Source organism: Platichthys flesus, chromosome 23 (genome assembly GCF_949316205.1).
Source record: "Platichthys flesus chromosome 23, fPlaFle2.1, whole genome shotgun sequence".
Classification (NCBI taxonomy): Eukaryota; Metazoa; Chordata; class Actinopteri; order Pleuronectiformes; family Pleuronectidae; genus Platichthys; species Platichthys flesus.
This window is the reverse complement of record NC_084967.1, coordinates 7,317,918-7,341,286: the sequence shown is the minus strand read 5'-3', so window position 1 is coordinate 7,341,286 and position 23,369 is coordinate 7,317,918. Positions and strand designations below refer to the sequence as shown.

Sequence of the window (23,369 nt, the reverse complement as noted above, 5' to 3'; positions counted from 1 at the left end):
TTGTGTATGTGTTGATAAATGCCACCGTGTTTTCATTTAGTACAAGTTGCCTTGGGGAAAGTAATGTGAAGGAATCTCTCAGGTAACGAGCATTAAACATGTGGCTCTCTTAAATTAGCAATTAAAGGGGTGATAATTTCAAAGGGTTTTTACCTTAACAATATTAAGATACTGGTAAAAAAAAGCTTAATCTTAAAGTCTTAGCATTCGCATTGAGAGGGAAATATCAGAAAACTGATTCCCTTTACACTTTGGGTTAGGTGTTAAGTCTATTCACCCTCCACCTTATTATTTAATAACAACATTAATTCAACCCATGACATTTAGGTTACACAAAAGAGCGACATGTTGCAGCTTTAAATCTACTTGCAACCTTGTTATTTAAACCTCCTTGGAGCACATTGGATTTGAGCAGCGCCACTGGATGAAAGTCAAAAGGCTTTGAGGTTTAAATTTAAACTGATATTCTGGCTTAATCCCACACAATCCCACCAACAGTATCTCCAAGTGTCACAGCCAACAAAGGCTTTTCCTCTGTGACAGAAAAACCAGAGATTTCCCCATCTGCTGCCGTTAGTAAGCGGCTGTCGCTCTACGATCAATTCAACATATATATTCCAGTTTGACACGTAATTTCACATAGATGTAAGTGCCACTCGGTGAGAGAGATTGAAAATGCGAGCCGAGGCAGATTCTCTTTGTATAAATCACACAATGCGTGATAAGCTGCTACCCGCTGATAAAGGCCCATTTAAATGTATAGTGGGGCATCATGTTGAAAGTTGACGTTGGAAGGTTAAGGGGACTTCCTCTATCGGGAGGCTTCCCCTGGGGGCAGTTAGAAGCCGAACCGCTGCGGGCTCGCCCCATGAAGCCTATTGTTAGTCTAATGAACAGACAGGATTTGATTAAAACATTTCAAACATCATTTGGCCCGTGATGCGGCGCCGAGAGGCCCCCCCCGCCACGCGCACATAACACCCTGATGATCTGAGGCGGGAGGCCGCTCACTCCTGCTCAAAGGTGAGCCCACAAATCACTGTAATGCATTCAGCAGGGGTCGGTCGCCGCCTCTTGTTTCCCAGCTCTCCCGCTCTTTGCCACTCACAACGCTCGTCGTTAAAAATTCATTAGACGCTGTTTGAGTCGCCTCCTCAAGGATGTCACCCTTGATGGCCGACTGTGTAGGGAAAGGCAGCTTCTGCGGGCCGGAGGGGATTGATGGAGCTCCCGGTGTGTGCTGAGGTCCTCTCCCTGCCTTTGATGTATATGCATCAGATCACAGGATCAGTGTTTGAACGAGTCACGGAAGTGGAAGGTGCATGACCACAGACTGTGTGTTTAGCCGCTGATAGGGCTCTTATACTTGTGCAATGTTAGAGTAGCTGTATTCTTTGGAATTACTTGCTTCAAACTGACAAGCTGTGTTGTACAACTTTTGAATATACACATCTCTGTACAGGAAGGAAGGTATGAAGGTCCCCTTTCTCAAAAACGGTTCATCCCATCTACTTCAAACTTGGCATGTGTGTTGCTGGGGTCCTGAGGAAGAGGAGTGGCTGATCTGGTGCAATGTGGACAGGGATGTGGAAGTGGTAGGCTTCCACGGACTGAGGGCTTAGTCACTCTATTTGAAAATGTATCAGTAGCCACCCATTCACTTCCAAACTATACCAAGCAAATAGCCCTAACAATTATATTAAGAACCGGCATTGACTATAGTGACAAATAATGAACATGGTGTGTATGGGGTAAGGAAAGCATATACCTCAGTTCATTAACATGAAACTATGAACTATATATAAATATATAATATGTAGTATGTATAATATACTATGTATTATACTGTCAATATCATTTAAAAAATGTTAATGAATGGGTTTTATTTAATTTTGCCTTCATTTATTTAAGCTTTATAGCAGAGTGGTTTCAAACCAGCAACCAGTTCTAATTTATCGTGACTGCTGATTCAACACGGCTCTCATGTCAACTACTGTGTGAATTTGCTCAAGCAACTTATTGTTATTATTCTCTTAATCTATATTATAATATTGACAACATTCTCTCCGCTCTCATTACAGTGAAGGTTTACAAAGATTTTTTTTTTAACTGCTTTGAGCAGTTTTGAAAAGGTCACGAAAATAAAGCTGAGTGTCAATATCTAATGATTTATAACCCAAAAGTTTAAAAACAACGGATTTAAATGTTATATTTTCATACAGAATTAACACAATTTCCTCCGGTTATGCTGTGTGACACAAGTCAACTTATTAATTGTTCATATACAGCTCCAGTTTGGAGGATCTTGATTTATATTTTATCACAAACATTTTCTCCCTCTGGCAAAGAGGCGCTGATTCAAGTTGACACATGACGGATGTGAAAAACTGTCCCATGTGAGTTGCAGGTTGTGTTATTCTCTCTCTTTCTCTCTCTCTCTCTCTCTCTCTCTCTCGTCACACTCATGCAGCAATCCAAACAAAACAGAAATGACTTCTGGTCCCTGACAAGTCAGCCTCTGTACCAGCACTCAGGGATCATGATTGTAGTGAATATATATATATATATATATATGTACAAGAAAGTCTTATTATACACACCCCCACATACATGCTGTATATATAAAGACACAAACCTTGATCATGAAAGCAGTGATGAATATTCATGATATTAATAAAGCACAAAGGTTTGATTGAAGTGTAATTTGAATGTACAGTCATTTTATTCCGAGAAGATGAATCCACTTGCTTTTCACTTTCCCTCCTTCCCACCCTCCCTCTTCTCCTACTTTCTTTTAATGCCAACCCCCCCACCTTATAATTTATTCAAGGCTCAGCGTTTAGCAGGCCTAATCCTCTCTGCCCATGCTTTTAGGCGCTAGTACAGTACAGTAATTGTATAAAAGAGTAAAAGTAGGGTTTCAGGCACTTTGATAATCACCTGCTCTTTGCCAGGAGCACACCGAGGATAGTGTGGGAAATGGAGGTGGGGAGGAAACGAGAAGGAGAGAAGCCAAAAAACCTTGACACAGGAGAATCAGCTGTCTACTGGACCGGTGAGCCGGGTCAGACCGATAGGAGTTGGCCGGCACGGTCAGTGCACTCAGGCTCGGTCCTGTCCTGCAGCTCCGGTTCTGGTCCCCGGCCATAATGGAATCTGACAGCATGTAAATTAGCTTTTAAAAGAGCCGGTGAAAGCTGGTCATTTTTCTCATTTAGTGGACCGGTGTATTTGCGAGGTCCCCAGCTGTCACACTGCATCCCCGCCTCTCCGCAGGTACGGGGAGGCGCTCAGTGTACAGTAGCAGACCCGGGTTACAAATGTGGTCCAGGCTGGAGGATGCATTCCACATTCGTTATGTCTGTTTCTGCAGCCGTTCATGATTTAGCGTCTGTCTCCTTCTTCTCCGTTGAGTAAAAAGCAGCTTCTCGGTTTCCAACCTCTTTTATATAATATGTCTCAAAATACACAACAATCCTTAGAGCTGATTATAAACTGGAGGCTGTTTAACCCTGTGAACTATATAAAAATACATGTGTTATATTACTTTTTTTTTTTTCATTATTTCATTAACCTATTCCCAAGCTAACTACTTAAGTTGTTATCCTTTAGCCTTTAGCTTTTTACTTGAAATATTCCAGCTATTTATTCATTTACTTTTAGATACCTTAATTTAAAAACTTTGGTCTAACAGCTTCAACTGTTTATCTGCTGCTCTCTTTCCTTAGTATTTCATCTATTTATCCCTTCATTTTAAAGCTCTATCTGAAAAAAATTTCCACTTTTTTGTTATTTTAGCTGGGAACAAGGCTACATTTGTAATTATATTTCAATTTTGTATTAATATATAGTGAATGCTCATCTATTACGTTTAATTATATGTTTTACAATTTACTGTTTCAACCTGTAAATTGCCCATTTGCCAGGATTAGTAGCTATTCCACACTCTGTGTTCATAAGGGATTAGTTTGGTTTTACTCTTTTTCTTAACACAGATGTGTGTATATATATATTTTAACTATAACTTCCGCTTTCATTTAGGGTTGCTGGTTAATTAACTAATTGGCCTTTGCACATATACACTGGGGAATCCAGAAGCCCCTTAGGAACAAGTGACCCTTGCTAAGATGCACTGGCAAACAGGACTATTATCAATGCAGTGTATTTGTTGTGAAGCTGCAGAGATTTGCTCCTCTTCTATTCAGAGGAAAATAAACATCGGCTCTTAAGACGATTACCGGTGTCGGATTTTAAATGAAGGTTTATGTTAATAACAAATAACCTGCGTATAACACGCTATTAGGATTATGTTTACGCCATTAACTGCGTTACAATAAAACTACGAGACGCAAATCCACGCCTGCACGCGGTCTTAACAGTTGAACACGGCTCCTTCCCCCCCCCTCGCCCAGATGCTCTCGGGTCGGCTCAGCTCAGCAGCACCAGTGTGCAGCATTAATGAGCAGCGATAATGACTAAAGGCAGTTAGTTGGAGTTAAATGGAGCTTGAACACCCAGCTGACAATGAGCCGTCTAGTGCGGTGGGGTTGATCGGGGGGAGTGGAGACGGAGCTCAGGCCTGCAGCTCAGGAGTTTAACCTGAGACTTCAGGCGTCAAACTCCTCGCAGCGGCAAGGCGCTCGATGGAGCAGGAGGTGAGGTCAGCGCTGCCCGCTGATATACACACTAATTAGTGTTCTGATGTGTGTCAGGCTCAGGTTTGTGTATTCTAGTTAGTGAACTGAAAACAGTCGCCTCCATTTAATCTGAAAGATTGTACTATATATTCTGCAATTGCACCATAGTGATGATCCTGCAGTAGAAGGACATCCAAAGAAATTGTGACCTAAACTAAGACTTTATCTAACTTTGTACTTATTATTCATAACATTTTGTGTAGGTTTATTCAGTTTTTTGCATTAATAACCAGTTATTATGCAAAGAGTCTATCTAAATGTATTCATACTTCTTCCTCTTTAGAAGTCCATTGTAAAATCGATCACGTATTTAGAGTAACCTTCAGGGTGCCTCCTATTTGCTATTTATGAAGTGAAAACTTTGAATCTCCACATATCAGAACCACCAGATCACAGATTAAACTGAATTATACCAAGGTCACGACATCACGAGTGGGAGCATGCGCATATAGAAAAACACACACGTCTTATAATTGGATGTTAAAAAATACAGATTAATTAGTTAAAGATGCAAAAATAGATTTTCCTTGGCAACTTGGGGGCAAAGCTCATAACAACACTAACAAATCTCATTTTAAGTTGATACGGCAGCAAACAGCTGCATCCTGCAGATACAGAAAAGCATTTGCATTGATTTGCAGTTGTGGTGTTTATGACTGTAAGCCTACACATACTGTACACAAGCACCAGATTCCTCTTTATAAAACCTACATAAGCTATTGAGCCTTTTTCCAGCACTATTTCCTCTTTTTTTTTTTACTGTTAACACAAACTCTCTGATCAAACCGGACTCTTGTGTTTACACCGACACAATACAACTCTGATATCCACTCTTATTCTAGCTCTGTTGTTTGTCTCCACCCTCCACTTGAGAGATATTAGGTTTTTCAGCACCACAGTTTATTAGCGGGCAGGTAGCATCAGAGCTTTTTCTGAAAACACTCATTTGATGGGACCACAAATGGTGAGAATGAGCCGCAACAGTGGTTATTCAGGCTGTGGGCAAGGGAACCAAAACAATGAGCTGAAAGAAGCTAGAACCCATCACATAGCTGTCAAAAATGGCAGACAGGGGGTGACATCATCACAGCAAGAGACTATTAGTAGTAATAGTATAAAGATATTGATTTTAGCAGCTGTAAACGATGTCATATTCTAATGTTATGGTTAGTTATATTAATTCTCCATAGTGAAAATAAGAAGAGAAAAAGGTGAAACCTCCATTAGCTGCTATTAAAGCAGGAGCGATGATGGATACCACGCCCGCTGAGGTAATGTTTTGTCTCTCGTTGCCTAACCTTGACAGATTATTGGCCGCAGTGAGAAAACCCCGCTCCATTTTTATAGGTTGAAAGATATTGGCAGGGAGCGGCCTCCTCGTGAGGTGAGACGCTGAGCCGGTCATATTGGGTATCGATCCCCCCCCCCCCCCGCCTCTCGCGCCCCGATGGCAGCACTTAATTAGATTTATATTGTAAACAAAGACTCTGAAATCTGAATTAGCAGGTAAGTGTTATCCATCAAAGCAAATAATAATATTTTGTGCAGCCTGATGCAGTATTGGTATTTGGGAGATTTATTCGGGCTGCAAATGGAGCCCGTTTGCCCCCCCCTCCTCGTCTCCGCTCTGCAGGCAGTCTTCGGTGACAGAAACAGTGGCCGACAAACACACACAAACGTGCGGGAATGCAAACAGGCAGGCGTGGGCCCCCGTCCCTCCCCTTGAAAGAGGGAAAATGCACACGGGTGAGTCTTTGAAGCTCATCCACCGAAGGCACCGGTGTCCTCGCTCTACAATGCGCTGCCCCCATTGTGTCGTGGTTCTCTGCGGGGCTCCTTTCTGAGTGTACCTGCTTAGAGTCGTCGCTCCAGGAAAAGCCCCACACTGTGCTAATCAAATTAAAACATGTGACTCCCAAACAGTGTCAGAGGAAACCTTAAGGATATGGAGCAGTTTATTGGAATTCAATTCCGATGATGTAATTAACTCCATCCCCTCCAACCGACAACCAGTCTCTCCTGGAGAGAGGCGCGGACAGAAAGAAGAAGTGAGATCTATTTTGAGGTCTCATTTCCAGCTCCAGATATTCCTCTATAGACAGGGTCATAGGGGGGGTGCACCGGGTGTGTCAGCGCTCGCAGTAGAAGTACGGGTGAGCATAATGGTTCAAACCAGGATTTGGTGAGAGAAGCAGAAACCAGGGTTCAGACCTCTGCTCCTCTCTGTGTTTATCTTGGGATCAAACGACCGAATTTCCTTCTTCGAAGTCAGAGAGGATTTCGGTGGATATCTGCGACTCGTTTGAGGAGGTTCACGCATATTCCCCAAGGTGCAATATTAATTATAACAAATGCTTTAAACAAATACTTAGCTTATACCTGGAAGTGCCTTAAGTCCCAAAAATGTTTTACAGTGTGCCGTGTGTGTATGTCTAAACAACCACAGACAACATTGTCTGCTCGACAAGAGATTGGCACCTGAAAACTAACTTTCTCTGCCATGTGAGGTATTGTTGATGTTAATATTATATTTTTGAAGAAATGTAGTATTTAAATAATATAAATATTAGCTCAACATGTCCGTATCTTCGAATGGTCCTAAAAAAAACAAATTGTCTTTGGGACTTGACATAAATAGAAGCTTTTTTATTAAGTTAATTATATTCAGTGTTTTTAGAGGGTTCAATTTAGTGTAAATGTAAAGTATGTGTCCTTTTGAAACAGGCCTGGAGATCATCATGTTATCATCACACTTTTCTTCTCCTTTGGATGTTGACTTGTTTGTGATAGCCTGTCGTCCACAAGTTTAGCCACAGCTTTGATAACACGCTACCCGTGATGTCACAGAAAAGAAAGTAAAAACGATCTTTCTCACACACAGTGAAGCTTTAACACAAGTAAAGTGGTTACATGTATTTTTGAATAGGGCTGAATGAATATTTCAGCAGTACTGTAAAATGCGCTTTGTGTAAATGTTGATACTCTTTTCCTATTTGCTGCACCAAATGTTGAATTATCTGCATTTGCTCATATTTCATATACTTTTTCATATATACAATCACAATTGTATTTGTGACAGTCAAGTGAAACTATGTATCATCATGAATATAGATACACCGACAAATACAATTTTAACCTCAACCACGTTTGACCATTTAATCTTGTTAGGTTCAATCAATCACATGTATTGTCCACTGGATGTGTACCGTGTAAAATTGCTGTTTGAAAGCTGCACTACACAAAGCAACAATTAACCATACTTGGCCATGGAGCCTACAGTAATACACTTATTGGGATTTCGAGTGGCAACCAGTGAAGTGAACTCAATAGCCCTTGAGAACAGTATTGGAAAACCACATGACAGCATTCATCATTGTACAAAAGGATCCCGTGGAAAGCATAATTGCATCCTCTTACGGATTACTGCCTCCGACGGACACTTTCTCTCATATTATGTTATTGCACAGAACACATCTCGACCCCATCAGAGGGAGTGTGAGCTCATTGTTTAAGCCCTGAATGCAGCCGCTGGAATTTGTATATTACAATATCTGTTACAGCTTGATCCCGTTTTTAATTTCTTTTCCATGTGGTTTTTCCAATTTTTTCCTCACAGCAGTTTTTTTGAAATTACATTCTTCTCGCACTGCTTCTGAAACCGCCGCTTTCGTAAATCCCGATGAGTCATTTCGACATTGTACTGGATTTTGCGTTGCACGTTTTTTTTTTCTTGACCCCTTGCAAGTAACTTTATGTTGTTTTGTGTGCAACGTGTGCTGCGATTGGCCCAAACCCAACATGACGCTCCACAGCAGAGGTGATTAGACCCTATAATGTCCTTTTCCATTTTTGTTGAACATGAGAATATTGAGTTGTGATATTTTCATGTATTAAATCTAATTGAGAGCCAACTCCAGCACTTAGCTGAATGCATGTGAAGCCTGGGGAACATTTGCAGGGTGGACTGCTGTTCTCAGAACGAGACCTTATCAGATGACTCCCAGAGTCACTTCAAATGTTTATGATGACATTACTAACAGCTAATAATATTTTTTATGCAGTTTAATTCCGGATAAATAATTATAAAAAAAAATGATAATTGTATAACAATTTTATTAAAAATGATTTACCAACTGGTTGAGATGTCAGTTAATATTAAGATGATACTGGTAATTATTAGCAGCAGGGATTATTACCGTAATATTTAACATTTTCAGTTGTAAATACTGTAAATACAATCTTATTGCGCTGTACATATGTTGACATTGTTGCTGCATTGTTCGGTATATACCACAATATATTTTGAAGATGAAGATTATGGAGGGTGATCTAAATTATGGGCTGTTTTTAGCTTTAATGTTGCAATGTTAGCAAGTGATTTCCAGTTAGTTTGAAGTGTATCTTTCAGATCCAGCACTTGGTGTTTAATAAGCCCGGTTGAATGTGCAGTATTTTTTGGTGTAGCGTGTTTCAGTCAAGCAGCCAAAAATTACATCCGTCAATGATGATGAAATCCAAAAAAAAGAAATTAAGAAAAACGCAACTGTAAGAGAAAGTGATTTTTGACATTGTGTAAAAGTCAGAGGGGAGATTGTGTGGTGTGTGACGGACAGACATGATGCATAAATGTGAGGTTTTATGTATTAACGCATTTCATGTTCCACTTGCACACGAGAGAAGACTTGAGTGAAGACCTTGAGCGTCAAGTGACTCCTGTCTCCAACAAGTCTCTCTATAAATCATCTTACAACCAGTAAGGTCCTAAATTTAAATCCCTAAAATAAAAAAATGCAGGTTGTCTATAATGATCAAAGAGAGGGATATTGCTGATAATGGTGATGTTGATCCAAAAAGACGCAAAATCAAAACATTGAGCACAATGACAATTGTGGAACCACTGGGGCTGCTTCAACCTTTGTCCAAAGAATGAGTCTCGATTTAAGTAAACAGGTAATAATTACTATGTGTTTGTAATTTGGCAGAATATAACAAAAAAAATTACAGTGCACAAAAACCTTTTTGTTGTTTATAAATAGAAAATTTGGGGTTTAGACTTTGCTCTTGTTCAAATAGATGATCAAACAAAAAGATGCATATCATTTCCTTTTACTGGTGACTGCAGGTAAGTGCAAAAGTGCAGTTTTACTCTACATTGGCATCTCAACCATTTGGTGCAGGTTCCTGATTTTAAGAAAATGCACCAATATCAGCTGTTGAGGCTTAAAGAACAAAAAGAAAAATGCAAGAAATTAAAAGGAACGTTTTTTACTGAAAATGGATCGATGTGTTATTCTTCTCCAGCGAGGTACGCACTTACTGACGCCTGGCATCCTCCCAGGACAATCACCTGTTAGACACTGGAACAGCTAAAGATAACCTTGATTAAATGGGTCTCAGGAATGATTGAAGGGCCTCGTCACCTGCCCCCTCATATATTTCCCCCACTGGTTGTAAACCCAGCAGATCACCTGGGAGAGAAAGAGGAAACTTCCATTTATTGTCACCGCTTTCGGGACAGAACACACACACACACAAACACACACACACACACACACACACTCACACACACACAATACTCCAGAATGAGGTAAACGGCAATTCCCTCTGATGACCTTGAACACCGGGTAGCATCTACATTTGCAGGGGACATTTTCTTTTCATGTATTTAATTTATTCTTAAAATATTTCATGATAAAAAATGTATGTAAATGACTCTAACACTTCTGCAACACTTCCTCTGCTTCCTCTGTCTCTCTCTCTCTGTCTCTCTCTCTCCTGGCTGTGTTCCTCGGCGTCGGAGAGAGAGGCCGGATTTGTGCGAACAAACACAAGCACAAAAAAATAAATTAAGAGATCAAAACCCATAGAGAGGAAATGAGTCAGTATTCCACACCGTGTACAATACAATATCATAGCAAATTAGCAGATTTCAATGGCTTCCACTGACTACCATAGATTTACAACATTCTGTTGGCTGCAGATCAGTCCTCAATAAATTGTGTCGCTTTTTTTTTCTTCTCCATGAAGGGTTCTGATGGACAGAGACTTGTTGATGACAATGAAAAGAAAGCGGCTACTGAGGTGTGAACAGAAAACCTGGGACTACGAGCCAGCAGTCATGAGAACAACAGCATTTGTTCACATCCTACTAAACTGCCATTGTGACCACATTTTAAGTCCAATAAGCTTCTCTACAAAGGTACAACATATAAAACTGTTAAATATATAACTTTTTAGGGCCTTTCAAAATACATATAATGACATTTCTTCACTCCTTTTCAGACTCAACAGCGTTTATACTCTCTGTAGATATTCATCGTTTCTCTGATAAGATTTTCCGCGCCTCATCCGCGACCAACCCGACAATCCTTCCCGCGAGCTGTCCCAACCGTAGCTACTGAAAAATGCAACTCAGATTTTTCGTACATTTTTTTTTTTTTTTCTTCTTTGATACACAGTTATACATATGTAGTACCTATATCTCCAGTTCCAAAATACAGTGGTGGGCTTAGTCTGAGAAAAAAAGAAAGTCTTGGGAGTTTTTAAAAGTACTCCTTTGTTTTGCACGGGCCGCTGGATGCAGGGCTTGTCCTCTTGTGCACCGTGTCTCTGTAGGGGGGGGGGGGGGTGGGGCAGTCAGTGGTCGGCAGGGACACAAGCAGCGAGTTCACAAAGTCTCTGTGTTTCTTTGCCAGACGGTCCACTCTGTTAATATGATCATATTTGTTGTTTTTACTCTTTGGTCTATAAAAATATGAGAGGTTTACTCCAGCAGACGGCCTATTCACAGCAGAGAGCGCTCAGTTTGGGTTTTGTTTTTATTCACGGCCTCGTAAGAAGCAACAGGGTCTAGTCTGAGATGATCCCGTCCTATGCTCTGGAACTCCGGTTCTAGAGAAGCGAGGAGACAGGTGTGGGAAATCCTTTGATTCAAAGCAGTTGCTCCAAATAGAGGAGTTCCGATGAGCCAAAACAATCATTCATGGGATTTATCTGTGGCGTCCCGATCCTCCGTGGCACGAGCGGGCACTGCCAACTTCAACAGAGCAGGCAGACAGAGCGGAGAGGAGGTGGTTGCATCATGTTGACCCAACGACAGGTAGCAGGAGGGAGCAGTCACAAACCCGGAGGAGCCAGTCACAGGAAATAGGAACTGTTTTACAGAGAGTACTTTGTCCAGGGGGGAGGATGTTCCCTCAAACAGTCACTCCCTGGTTTCCCAGTCTCTGGCTGTGTTAAGAGACCTGTGGAGCAATAAGAACAGACCAAATGTGAGAGAACTGTTTCAGCAATGCACAGAAACTGGCTACTTGCTGTGGTGTGTGGTGTTTGTGAATTGTAAGATCTTGACATCAATCTGTAAAGTGTTTAGGTGTGATAAATCTAAAATTGAATTGAACAGAATACTTCTCATCCAACCCTTTGCAAGAAACAGTCATATTCTGCTTTTACAGTTTTTTCTTTCCTCTAGTGTGTTATAAAGGTTTTCTATGTCTGTAAAAGTTCAGTGAAGTTAAACAGTCTAAAGTCGTGGTGAAGGGAGCTCCTCTCCCCAAACACCACTGCTGAAGCTTCTGAAACACTTCCTCAGTACCATTCTTTCCTAACATTGTGATGTAATGTGACATGTGAGATACTGCATGCAGTGGAAGTGGATGTCCAATCACAACATAGAGGTCCAGCCGGCCAATCGGAGCCGACTGGACAGGCTCCCAAACCAAGTGTTTGAGACAAAGGCTGAAAAGAGGAGCTGCAGCAACGGACGGCATGAGGAGAGACATTTCTGAATGTTAGAGCATGCAAAACCTTTTCAAGTAACAACATAAACTCACATTCTGAACGTAAACATGAGCATTATGTCACCTTTGAAAACAAAACACAATGAGAATCAATAAAAAACACTGTTGTGAGAGATCTGTATTCCTAATTGCTACTCAGGAGGTGTTTATTGCGTGACTATTGTAGCAGTGTAAAATAAAGACACTCAACAGCTTCCTCTGTCAAATCAAGTGTTTCGCGACACAAATATTTCGAATGATTCAGCCGGTGCCGTGCAACAACAAAGCCAGTCTCACAGTGCAGAGACCGAGAAACAATTAATCCACCGGGGAAAGACGTATCTGGAAGCCTCCTCGCCATCTGGCCGCCGCCAGTCACACCGCCAACTTGACAGAGGCGTCGACGCTTTCCAAGACCGCTGCATTAATTCATAGTAATGAACTCTTGATGATTTCACAGGGTGCAAATTGCCATGAAAGGGGCAGGTGCTGGATGGAGTACTAGCATGCTTCACACTGGGACAGTGTCTGACGCAGTGGGAATAATAAACATCTCCACGAGCTCGGGGTTTAATAGAAATAATGTCATGGTCTTGTTGAAATGACCCAGAGGTAAAACAGTGTAAAAGCGGGGGCATGACTGTGCGAAAACTGCCTGACTGTGACTGCTGGCCAAACAGGTGTTTAATCCCGCTGTGAGCACAGTTCCCCCCCCCTCTCAATGTGGACACGCTGACACTACAGCGGCACTGAGCGCTCAGGTTGCCACTGATAAACGAAGGAGGAAAAACACTGTCTCAAGAGAAATTGATTGGAAATGGATTTAAATATACGCCAGGCGTTGTAATATGTGAAATCCAGCCCATAGTCTGGGTCCACCGTGGCAATTCCCTTTCTCCATATTTTATATCTTCTTCTCACATCCACACTGTGGCAAATGGCCCCACCAGAAATCTCACACACAGATCTCCGCTCATGTAAATGGAAGGCCTTCTACTAAAGGAAGGAATGTTGGGCGAATATTAGCTGAATTTACCCTATGAATAAAAATCACAGGCCCTAGGTGATTATTACTTCAGGTTTTATCAGGAAAAAGCTTGGGGAGTGCAGAGCTGAGGCAGATGTGATGCGTTGGCGGTGTGGGGGTTTTGAACACATGCATGAACTTTGAGAGCAGCGGCTCTGGCTGTTCGAACAGGACCAGAAAGAGAGAATTGGCCTTTGGAGTGAGGCTGATACCGGCAGGAGGTGTCAAAGGCACACACAGTGAATGTCTATTCTGTGCAGCCTTCTCTTGTTATGGTGCAAGCAATCCAGTCAATACATATCAATAAGTGCCCGGCAACATTTGATCGAGTACGAGGGAAAACATTTCACTTCATGGATGTTGATGAGATGTGAGGCTTCCTGTCTCCGGGCAAAGCTGGAAAGCTCTCATGTATAAACGAGAGTGCACGTGCCCTCGTGCCCGCTTCACAAATGCATTTTGCATATGCATTCAAGTGAAGGTGCATGGAGCCACATCTGTGGGAGCTAAAGAAAACTGTGTTCACAATGCATACGGACCCGCTCTCCAGCTGGGGAGCTAGCCCATTGAAAGCGAACGCACCCGAGCATATGGCCCCGGCTTGACATTTCCTCTGTGAGTGAACTCTTGCTGACTCCCATCAAAATGTCACAGTGTGGACAGCGTGCATGTCGAACGTGTGAACGTGCACGCACGGAGGGAAATTGATCTGCTTTGCCTCTCCGATCTCTTTATCCAGACCCAGACAGATGTGACAAATGCTTAATTCTCAGGGGTTTGCGGTTGATTAATTAACGCGCGATTGAATCATTACTTCTATCTAGTTGGTCTGGAAGCTTTTCTCCAGAGAAGCAAAGTTGGTGCCAAAACATCAGCTAATGGACGAAAGCCCTTTCTGCTAATCTGTCATTCTAAAGTGCTCCTGCTTTTTCGCATCAAGTGACTAAACTTGTATTAACGTCTTCGCTGTTTAACGTTGAGTCCTGTGCAGTCGAGCGCGCTTCCCTTTCGGATCGGAGCACGCCGGCTACACAAAAGCCTGCCCCATGAATATTCATGCTCATCGGTTAGGAATGATCCACAGGTTAATAAGGGAAGGGAAATCGCTCATTACACGCTGTGAAGCTGGATAATGCCTGAAGCAGATACCGAGATCAAAATACACGAACGTGTACGCGCGGGCCTCCAGACACTAGGCCCCATTCCACATTAAGAGAAAGTTCAAAGCTTCCCGCAGTGTTATGTCATTATCAATCCTCTCATACCACGTTTCTTCTGAACATCAAAGCAAACACTCTTTACCATCTGCGTTCTTCAAAATGATCGGAAGTTGAATGCCTGAGAGGAAACATTAGAAGGCATTCAACCACAGCGAGATCGGGGACAAATAACAAAATGTGACTTATTTGTTGAGATACAAACATGAAGACGACTGCAGTGTCGGCCTTAATAGACTGTAATGTATAGATTACATCCCCTCATGCATGTGAGCTACCGAACTGCAGGTGATATGGAACTGTCATCTTCTCTTATAACTTCCTCTGTGAGTGAATGGACAATAATCTTCTGTACGATGCACTGTCAAGAGTCCACTGCATGCGTTCCACCCTGTCTTATGGTTTTATGTCCACTGAAGACTTGCTCTCTGGACTGAAAAGCACCAGGATCAGATATTTTTCTGAAAACTGAATCATAAAATGGGCCATGAATGCTAACAATATTGACCAGCAGAAAAGCCTGGTTTTCATAAACTCTATGGGACTATGAGACTGGGCATTTTTACGACTTTGGCCTCATCCCTTTTATTGCCCTGTACGGTAAATTTACAGCATGGCCACTCTCTATTTCCCAATCACATGCATTAATATCAGGCACGGTCTGGCGCCTCGTTTTTATGGGAGTGGACAGACTCCATCCGACACGATACTTTAAAGACAATATTAAGGCATGCCAATACGAAGGGGCAAAAAACCAGCTGCATATAAACCAGACGGGTTTTACTGGTTTTACTGCACACATGGATTTTCTGTGGTTAAACACACGCCAGGGAATTTGTGAGCTCATGGAAAAATGTGTAAGTCAAATAAAGACATCAAACAAGCAGACGGTTGTTTAAATTGTTTCTGGATTTATGTGTGTGCGCTCGTATCTGTGTCCCTGCCTCACGTTGTTTGCATATCATCGGCTGATGTTTTTTTGTGGACTCATAAACGACATACTATTGGTTGTAATGATTTTAATCAGATTCGGAAAAAAGACTAATAAACTAGAACTCAGATAGCCGATACCTCTGCTAAGGCCCAGCGGTCCCCTTAAATTCAATTAAGCCGCATCAAATTAAACACAGTCATACATATGAATCCACCAAATGTGCCAGATTGTTTTAAACAAGATTCTGGAATTTTGCAGGAAAAAAATCTGTGAAAATGTTTGAATACCCTTTGAATGTAAAGTAAGCAGAAAAAAATGTATCCTGGCTCCGTTATCTGATCCAGACCCACACCCATCCTTACCCATATCACATTCTTAGTTTTGTGGTAATACGTTCAGTGGTTTTTATGTAAAGCTGCTAAATCACAGACAAACTCACAAACAACCTCATTTGTTGATGTAAAAATACACACATATTAAGAGTACCTACACCTCATCAAGATTACAATGCAAATGCTGTCCAAAATCATAATTCCCAGACAGATAACTCCAAAACGGAAATTGTATATTGTGCCCTATGCAAAAAAAAATAATCACGATAAGTGTCACAGTCACAAATCCAACAACGTGTTGAGTTTCTGGGGCTCCTCTGTACCTTGCTGCCTCCATGAGGCCCCTGGTGCTCTTGTGTCGCTTCCTGCCTTTGTGGGTCCAGGGTTTGGGTTGAGTTGTTAAGTTGTTGGTGGGGTTGGTGGTAGATGGTGTTTGGCTGTCTGTCAAGGGGTCATCAATGCTCTCCATAGTGCAAGAGGGTCGTGGGGGACTCTTGTCGCGTCATAGAGCCTGACGGGAGAGAGGCAGCGGGGAAGAGCAGAGGGAGGAGAGGAGGTATGGTTATCAAGCTCAAAACCAGGATGCAATCTATTATTCAGAGTTTTTTTGCTCTTCCATATTTAGACAGTCACACCAACAACATCAACACCACCACCGTTATCGATTTGTCTGCGTGAAGTGTCTCGAAAACGTGCCCGTTTGGCTTTGTATAAAACTGGAGACGTGCTCTGTGTAAAATGTGCTCTTGTGTTAAATATAGAAGTGTGGGACAGAAACTGGGACTCATTCTGAATAACAATAGTGTGCATGAAAGCAAAACACAAAGAGGCGTTGTGTTTTTCCACTGTGTTTTCACTAACATTGTATTGTCAAGCAATGCGATGGCTCTAACAGAGTGCATTTATTAAATCATTATTTCAATGTCACTTATACTCAACCATAATAACTCAAAGCAGGTCTCATACAGGTTTAACGCCATATACTGGTTTGTGGCCATAAGGGTTTACTTGACATCCATAATCCCCAGTGGGTGACCCATTCACTTTTTCTCTCAGATTAGGTAAAAAATGTAATCTGTGTAATCGTTGCCTTCAAGAATAATGAGAGTCTGAGAACTGTGTTTTGTGTTAATGCTTATTTGCAGAAGTAAACATTAAACATTTTAGCATTGTTGTTACAGACGTTTTATGATGCTAACATTTAGCTCAAACTGTGCCGAACAACACCCAATAAAACCTCACAGAGCAGCAAGACTCTTAGTTCTTAGTTAATTAGCACGGCTGTCACCTTGGAATGTGCTAATCAAGCTTTATTTTGGCCCCATTACCGATCCAGGTCCTTGGGTATCTGCTAATAGATTGTATCAGGCAATGCAATCAATCAAAAATAGCTCCCCAGTCATATCTGCAAATGTGGTGATTAACAGTTTTTTAAGTTTACACTTAAGGCTTAAATAAATTAAATGAATGTATTTATTCACTGAGGTCAATAAACTAGTTAAAATTTATCCCTTTAGAGTACACGGATAATACACAATAAACCAATTTTAGAGATACATTCATGAAAGGGTGTGTTATACAGTAATAATATATGTATACATATGTATAAACATTCAACTCTTCTAAATGTTAGCTACTGAAAGAGTGTGCACAGGCCATCTAGGGTTAAAGCAACACTGTTCACTTAATGAGTGAATCCCACAGTCTCATCCACTGTTGATTGGATCTAAAAAGACAAGCTCTCTCATTCTTCCCTCTTCCTTGTCTCAAAAGAATCCCCAGATTCCCAAAATGGAGGACTTGGCTTCTCCCAAGCCAACGAGATGTGCTGACTTGGCTTCCACTAAGGTCTCTTTCTCTTTTCTCCTATTCTCTCGGCCTGTCTGGTGTGGCCAAGCAGTTGTCTCCTTAGTGGTCATTCTGTTCAACCTACTGTTGGATGTGCCTGGAGGGCCCAGTGGGATCAATTACCAGGGCCGGAACAGACCCACCACCACAGAGGGGGAGGAGGTTGGTGGTGGTGATGGTGGGGAAGTGAGAACGGGTCCCATCAGGCCCAGGCTGAACTGGCTCCACAGAGATACGGAGAGGACGTGATGGAGGGGGGCGAATACGGATGGATGAATGGTGGTGGTGGGGGGGTAGCACTTGCTAACAAACCCTAGTCGAAAGAGCTTTTTCATACTCGGCTGAACACATGCTGTCACTGGCAGTTGTATAAATGCGTAAATACTCGGGAAGCTTACAGGAAGACACAGGACGGCCTGGGGATCGTCTTGTGTAAACTACACCCTTGGAAGACAAAAAGGCTGCTGGTGTGAGGATGAAAGAAGCCTTTAGCTCCATGTGTACATACAAACAGACATACGGGCTAAAGACTCACACCCTCACACAGATGTACACTACCTACAAAGCATATCAAATATATATGTAACCATAGGCTCTACTCCAACATGTCGTTCTACACTTGCAGAGACTCCAGTAGGCCCATGGTCCGTTCTTCTTCTATCCTCAACTTAAAATCTCCCTTTTCAACCATCTAGCTCTATGGTATTTTTGTCCACCTTTTCTCTCAATCTAATCTAATCTCCTCTCCTCGGTGAAAAAGTCTTGATTATGGTAATCACAGTCTCTCTCTCAGTAGGTGCCACTTCTGCTCATGGTACTCTTTGCACGGCCTAAATACACCAATCAGGACCGGCCTACCGTGTGATTAAGTACAAGGTCCATTGTGAATTCAGTTTTGTCGTGAGTGCACCGCTTCCCTTTCCTGCAAAGTCTGAAAATGATGCTGTGTTGTATCATTACGAATGAGAGCTGCAGTGCTTGACAATGACAAGAAGATGCATTGGGCTGGATATCAGGATGATGAACGCTCTCTGATGGAGACTTGCCGAGTTATAATCTCTTTAAAAAACGCTAAAGCATGTGTGCTCTTTAGGGTGCTATCCAAACACTATGGCAGCCGTCAGAAAAAGGGCAAAGACAGATACTGAAGAGCTCACAACATCAGCCCCAGCCTCACGGCCACAAACTGAAAATGACTTAATGTTTCACAATTCTGACTGGGCTCAAACCTCCTTCCCCGTCTTTCACTCACATCGCTCTTTTCCTCCCTCGCACTCGCTTCCCTGTCCATGTTCTGAATTGTTCGTCTTATCGGAGCTGTCACAAAAGCTGCGAGATAACCCGAGGTGATTTCGCTTCCCTCCTCTAATGGCGCGCTCGCTCTGCCTCTGTCTAACCGAGCTCCCCGCGTCGGCGCATGCAGGGTGAAATAGCTCCGTGCGCCGTTTCATCTGCCAGTCTAAAATGGTGGAGGGCACGACGCGGAGCAGCCTCCCCTCTGGAGAGAGACAGCAGTGAGCCTTTCACTGAGAGAAGGAGGTGTATGGGAGCTGACGGCTGAGGCTACGTATCGCTCTCCAAAAGGGAGTGCTTTGGAAAGGCAGCACTTGAGGCAGCCACTATGTGATTAAATGCATATTCATATCAATTAGCATCATGGAGGAAAGTATATTGGGAGTAAGAAATTAACCCTGAGTAGATGCATAATAGTGTTTTGATAGTAACGTAGCATCTGACTACAGCATGCATTCATTTATCAATCATGCGAATCAAAGGCCACATTAATTGCGTATGATGGCCCTTAATCTTTGGGTTGATAATACTGTTAGTATCAGATTTTGTCAGATGCAATAAGCTAGAATAAGTTAATGCTGAAACCCAGGAAGTGTGGGAAATCTCAAGTGATTTTGTTGAAACCCTTTATTGTAGACTCATAGTTTTCCACAGTGCACTGTAAAAGTTTATTTTATACGATGTGCACTACAGTGTACAACAGATTTTTGGTTAACGAAACTGTTAATGTAACATAAATGACAGTTTGCTAACTGCAAACCTTCGCCTTTGGAAATAGTAATAGTTTATGACCATATATTTGATAAAACTGCAAATATTTACAGTAATTTAGATATACTTTACATTTAAGTAAAAAACAGCACAGTAAATGTAAAGAGTGGGTGTAGTACATAATGATGATGGGAGTTGAAGTTACTAGTGTAAACAGTGTACAGTAGTTTCTCCTCAGGGTCTACGTCGGTCATGGTGTTACTATACGTGGATATGGTGTGTGTGCGTGTGTTCCGGTGTAAATGTCAGGAGTTCAGTAGCCTGATGGCTCGTGGGTAAAGCTGTCTCTGAACCTGCTGGAGCGGATGCTCCTGAACCGCCTGCCAGATGGCAGGAGTGCAAAAGGTCTGACGGGGTCAGAGAGGATCCGCTGTGCCGTCCTCCTGCAGCGCCGGCTGTAAAACGACCTGGGTGGCCGATAACTGAACACCATAACACTACAGGCTATTGGTAAGCTAGTTGGGTGGGCTTGCCTTCACTGGTAACTATGTCAGAGCAGATAAATACACAGTGTACATGCACATACATGTACAGAGTGCAAGATGAGATCGTTTTTGGGGGTGGTGGCGGTAAAAAGAAAATGTTTTGTCCTACTTTAAGGAAATAGAAAACACAAGTAAACCATTAAAGACAAGGAAATGGAAAATAATATATACAATGTACACACAATATACTTTAAAATACACTTAAATGAACCCATTTCAGTGTATGAAGACAAGGAAATGGAAAATAATATATACAATCTATATATTACACACAATATACTTTAAAATACACTTAAATGAACCCAACGAGAGCATTTACAGCGTAAAACGTTGATATGATTCATTTGACTTTCCATTTGGTCAGTTCTTTAGAGGATAAATGTGTCAAGACTCTTGATACTGACACAAATGTTTACAAGTGCATCTTTGTTTGATATGTGTCCTTTTTGTGCGCTGGCGATAAAAGCCACCTCGCTCAAAATGTCACAGTCAACGATGAGCAATGTACATATCAATCTTCATATGTTTCTTCTGGCGCCAGCCTTCGAAAAATCTATATTCTGTTATTTTGTTATTGACTGGAACATGTAATCTCTTCCAAGCAGGGTCACACAAAGATGAATGCATGGAGAGAGAGACAGAGAGGACAAGTGGAAAAAAAGAGTAAAGCGTCAAAGAGGAAAAAACGAGCATGTTATTTAAAAAAGAAAGAGAAGCACATCAAACTGCTGAGCTGACTGACATCCTGTGGGTTTAAGGGAGGACACGCAGCGCCCATCTAATCCGCCTAGAAACTCAAACTGAGCCGGGTTGCTGACTACAGGTGGAGGAGAGGTCGGCGGTGTCGTCCCGAACAACAACCTCCTCTCTGTTTGACAGAGGAAACACAAACTCTCAAGCATTCGACTAACACACGCAAACCACCTCTTGACATTTGTCCAAAATAGCCCTTTATGGGGGCTGTGGGGCTGAGTCAGATTGACTTGGCTTAGTCAAATGCCCCGGAGGGAAATGTCTGTTTGTCTGCATTGATGCGTTTCGCAGAAACACCTGACAGACAGGTCAGACATGCTCACTGGACTGTGCACGGCCGACAGTCATCCCTGAGCAATATCGGGGCGGCCGCAGTTTTGGCTTTAACCTTGAAACGCCTTAGGGAAGAGGCCATTTGTTCAGAATTAACCAGAGGGAGGATGAGGAGTAAATCGTTTGTTTGTTCCCCCCCCCTCCATGTGATTCTCCCTCGGGTCGGCAGATAACAAGATGCTTACGCAATTTCTGTTTTGGGAGATTCATCCTTAACCTTTAATGCATTTTAGCCAATTTTTTTTTGGTTACGTGCACGCTCGTGAAGTAATGTCCCAAATCGTCCCGACTTGCCTCATGTTGTTATTAACGGGAGCGGTCACGTCAGGCCGGTCCATCCATCACACACACACACACACACACACACATACATACACACAAACACACACACACGCACAAACACACAAGATAATATTTTAAGAAGACTTTTAAACAATGACCCGAGTCTGCTTGTTGCCAGTTCTTAGAATTCTTGACAGTGAAAGCTGCTTAAACACACACACACACACACACACTCACACACACACAGACACACACACACACGGACAAACACACACACACACACACACACACACACACACTGACTGGCACAGATGAGTGCACATAGCTGTCCAGCCATTTGACTTGCTGTCACCGAGCCTAAAGTAGCCAATGAAGCAAGCGAGGAATACCTGTCACATCCTGCATATTGTCGGCTGTAAGCTGATGAGAGGCTCCCTGACTGACAAGCAGAGAAGGATATGAAGAGCACATGTAGGCCAAGCGCGGACACGGGTTTATGAATATGCAAGCGGCTGAAAGCACACGGCGAGAGACACACCGGAGAGAGCGTGTTAACATGCAGCCCAGGATGAACCCGCGTTCCATCTGTCAGCCTGCGAACACACTGCGACATATGCATTCTGAACCCCCCTCCGACACACACTTGCTTTTATATCTGTCAAATATAATAAATGGAGCCATGTTTACGATACCTATGTGTGTGTGTGTGTGTGTGTGTGTTTGTGTGTGTGGGCTATCTGCCTGCCCAGATAACCAATTACACTGTAGGTGGAACATGTAAGAGCTGTCACTTCTCTCTCAAGGTATATTTAGGGTGGCGTCCGGCTGCGTGACAGACACACGCGACTCGCAACACGTCAAAAGAGCACCGGGGCCGCAGTCGACTGATAACAAACCGTATATCATCAGTGTGTGTGTGTGTGTGTGTGTGTATCGCACTACATATGTGTGTTTGTCTTTCAGCGGGCAGGCACAAACAAGTTAGTCAGCTGATGACTAAACCCTGACAGATGCATTAATGATGCCCCACCGGTCCTCAGTGCTCACCCATTGACATTCAAAGATAGGGCAGCCGTGTTGAGTGTGTGTGTGCGAGTTGTGTAACATGTCTATCGACTCAGACCTCTCTAATTGCTACAGTATAGACTCTGCATGGGGCAGAGCAACAGTGTTTACGTGTTTTGCAACACAGGCGGGGGGGGGGGGGGATTATGGGTGGGTGTAAGGAAGTGGGAAGGTGGGTGGGTGTGGGTGTGCTTTGGAGTTGGGGGTGAAGGGGAGAGGAGGAGGGCTGGCGAGGACAAGCGGGTGAATGAATGGGCGTCATCTTCTGCAAATGCAAGTGGCGGCGGCGCCCCATCTGCTGCCATCATTAACATTAAGAGCGTCCCTAATTCAAGGTAATTGCCGGCGACGAGGACGTAGACTCACAGTTTGTGTACAGTTTGTAGAGACGAGCTGGAGACAAGGGGGGAAACATTTTCAGCTGATTGTGAAGCGACTGTTAAACCGGGAGCTTGTGGCTGACGGTGTGCAAGCCGGCCCATGGTGCGCTAATACGGCAGCAGTATGGAGTGCTTAAAGTAGCAATCATGAGCCTGAATGGCCGAATAGATTTG

The 23,369-nt window shown here is 42.7% G+C and overlaps 1 protein-coding gene across 2 annotated transcripts in view; it reads right to left on the bottom strand.

Moving 5' to 3' along the window:
- Positions 1-7,844: 7,844 nt before the first annotated feature.
- tafa5a (TAFA chemokine like family member 5a) overlaps positions 7,845-23,369 on the bottom strand; it is a 144,943-nt gene continuing 129,418 nt past the window's right edge. For both annotated transcript variants that reach the window (XM_062382340.1, XM_062382341.1), the window contains exons 4-5: positions 16,309-16,496; positions 7,845-11,941 (exon numbers count right to left, since the gene is read on the bottom strand). In XM_062382340.1, coding sequence (XP_062238324.1) covers positions 16,488-16,496 — 9 coding nt within the window. In that variant the 3' untranslated portion in view covers positions 7,845-11,941; positions 16,309-16,487. The remainder of the gene's footprint in view (positions 11,942-16,308; positions 16,497-23,369) is intronic.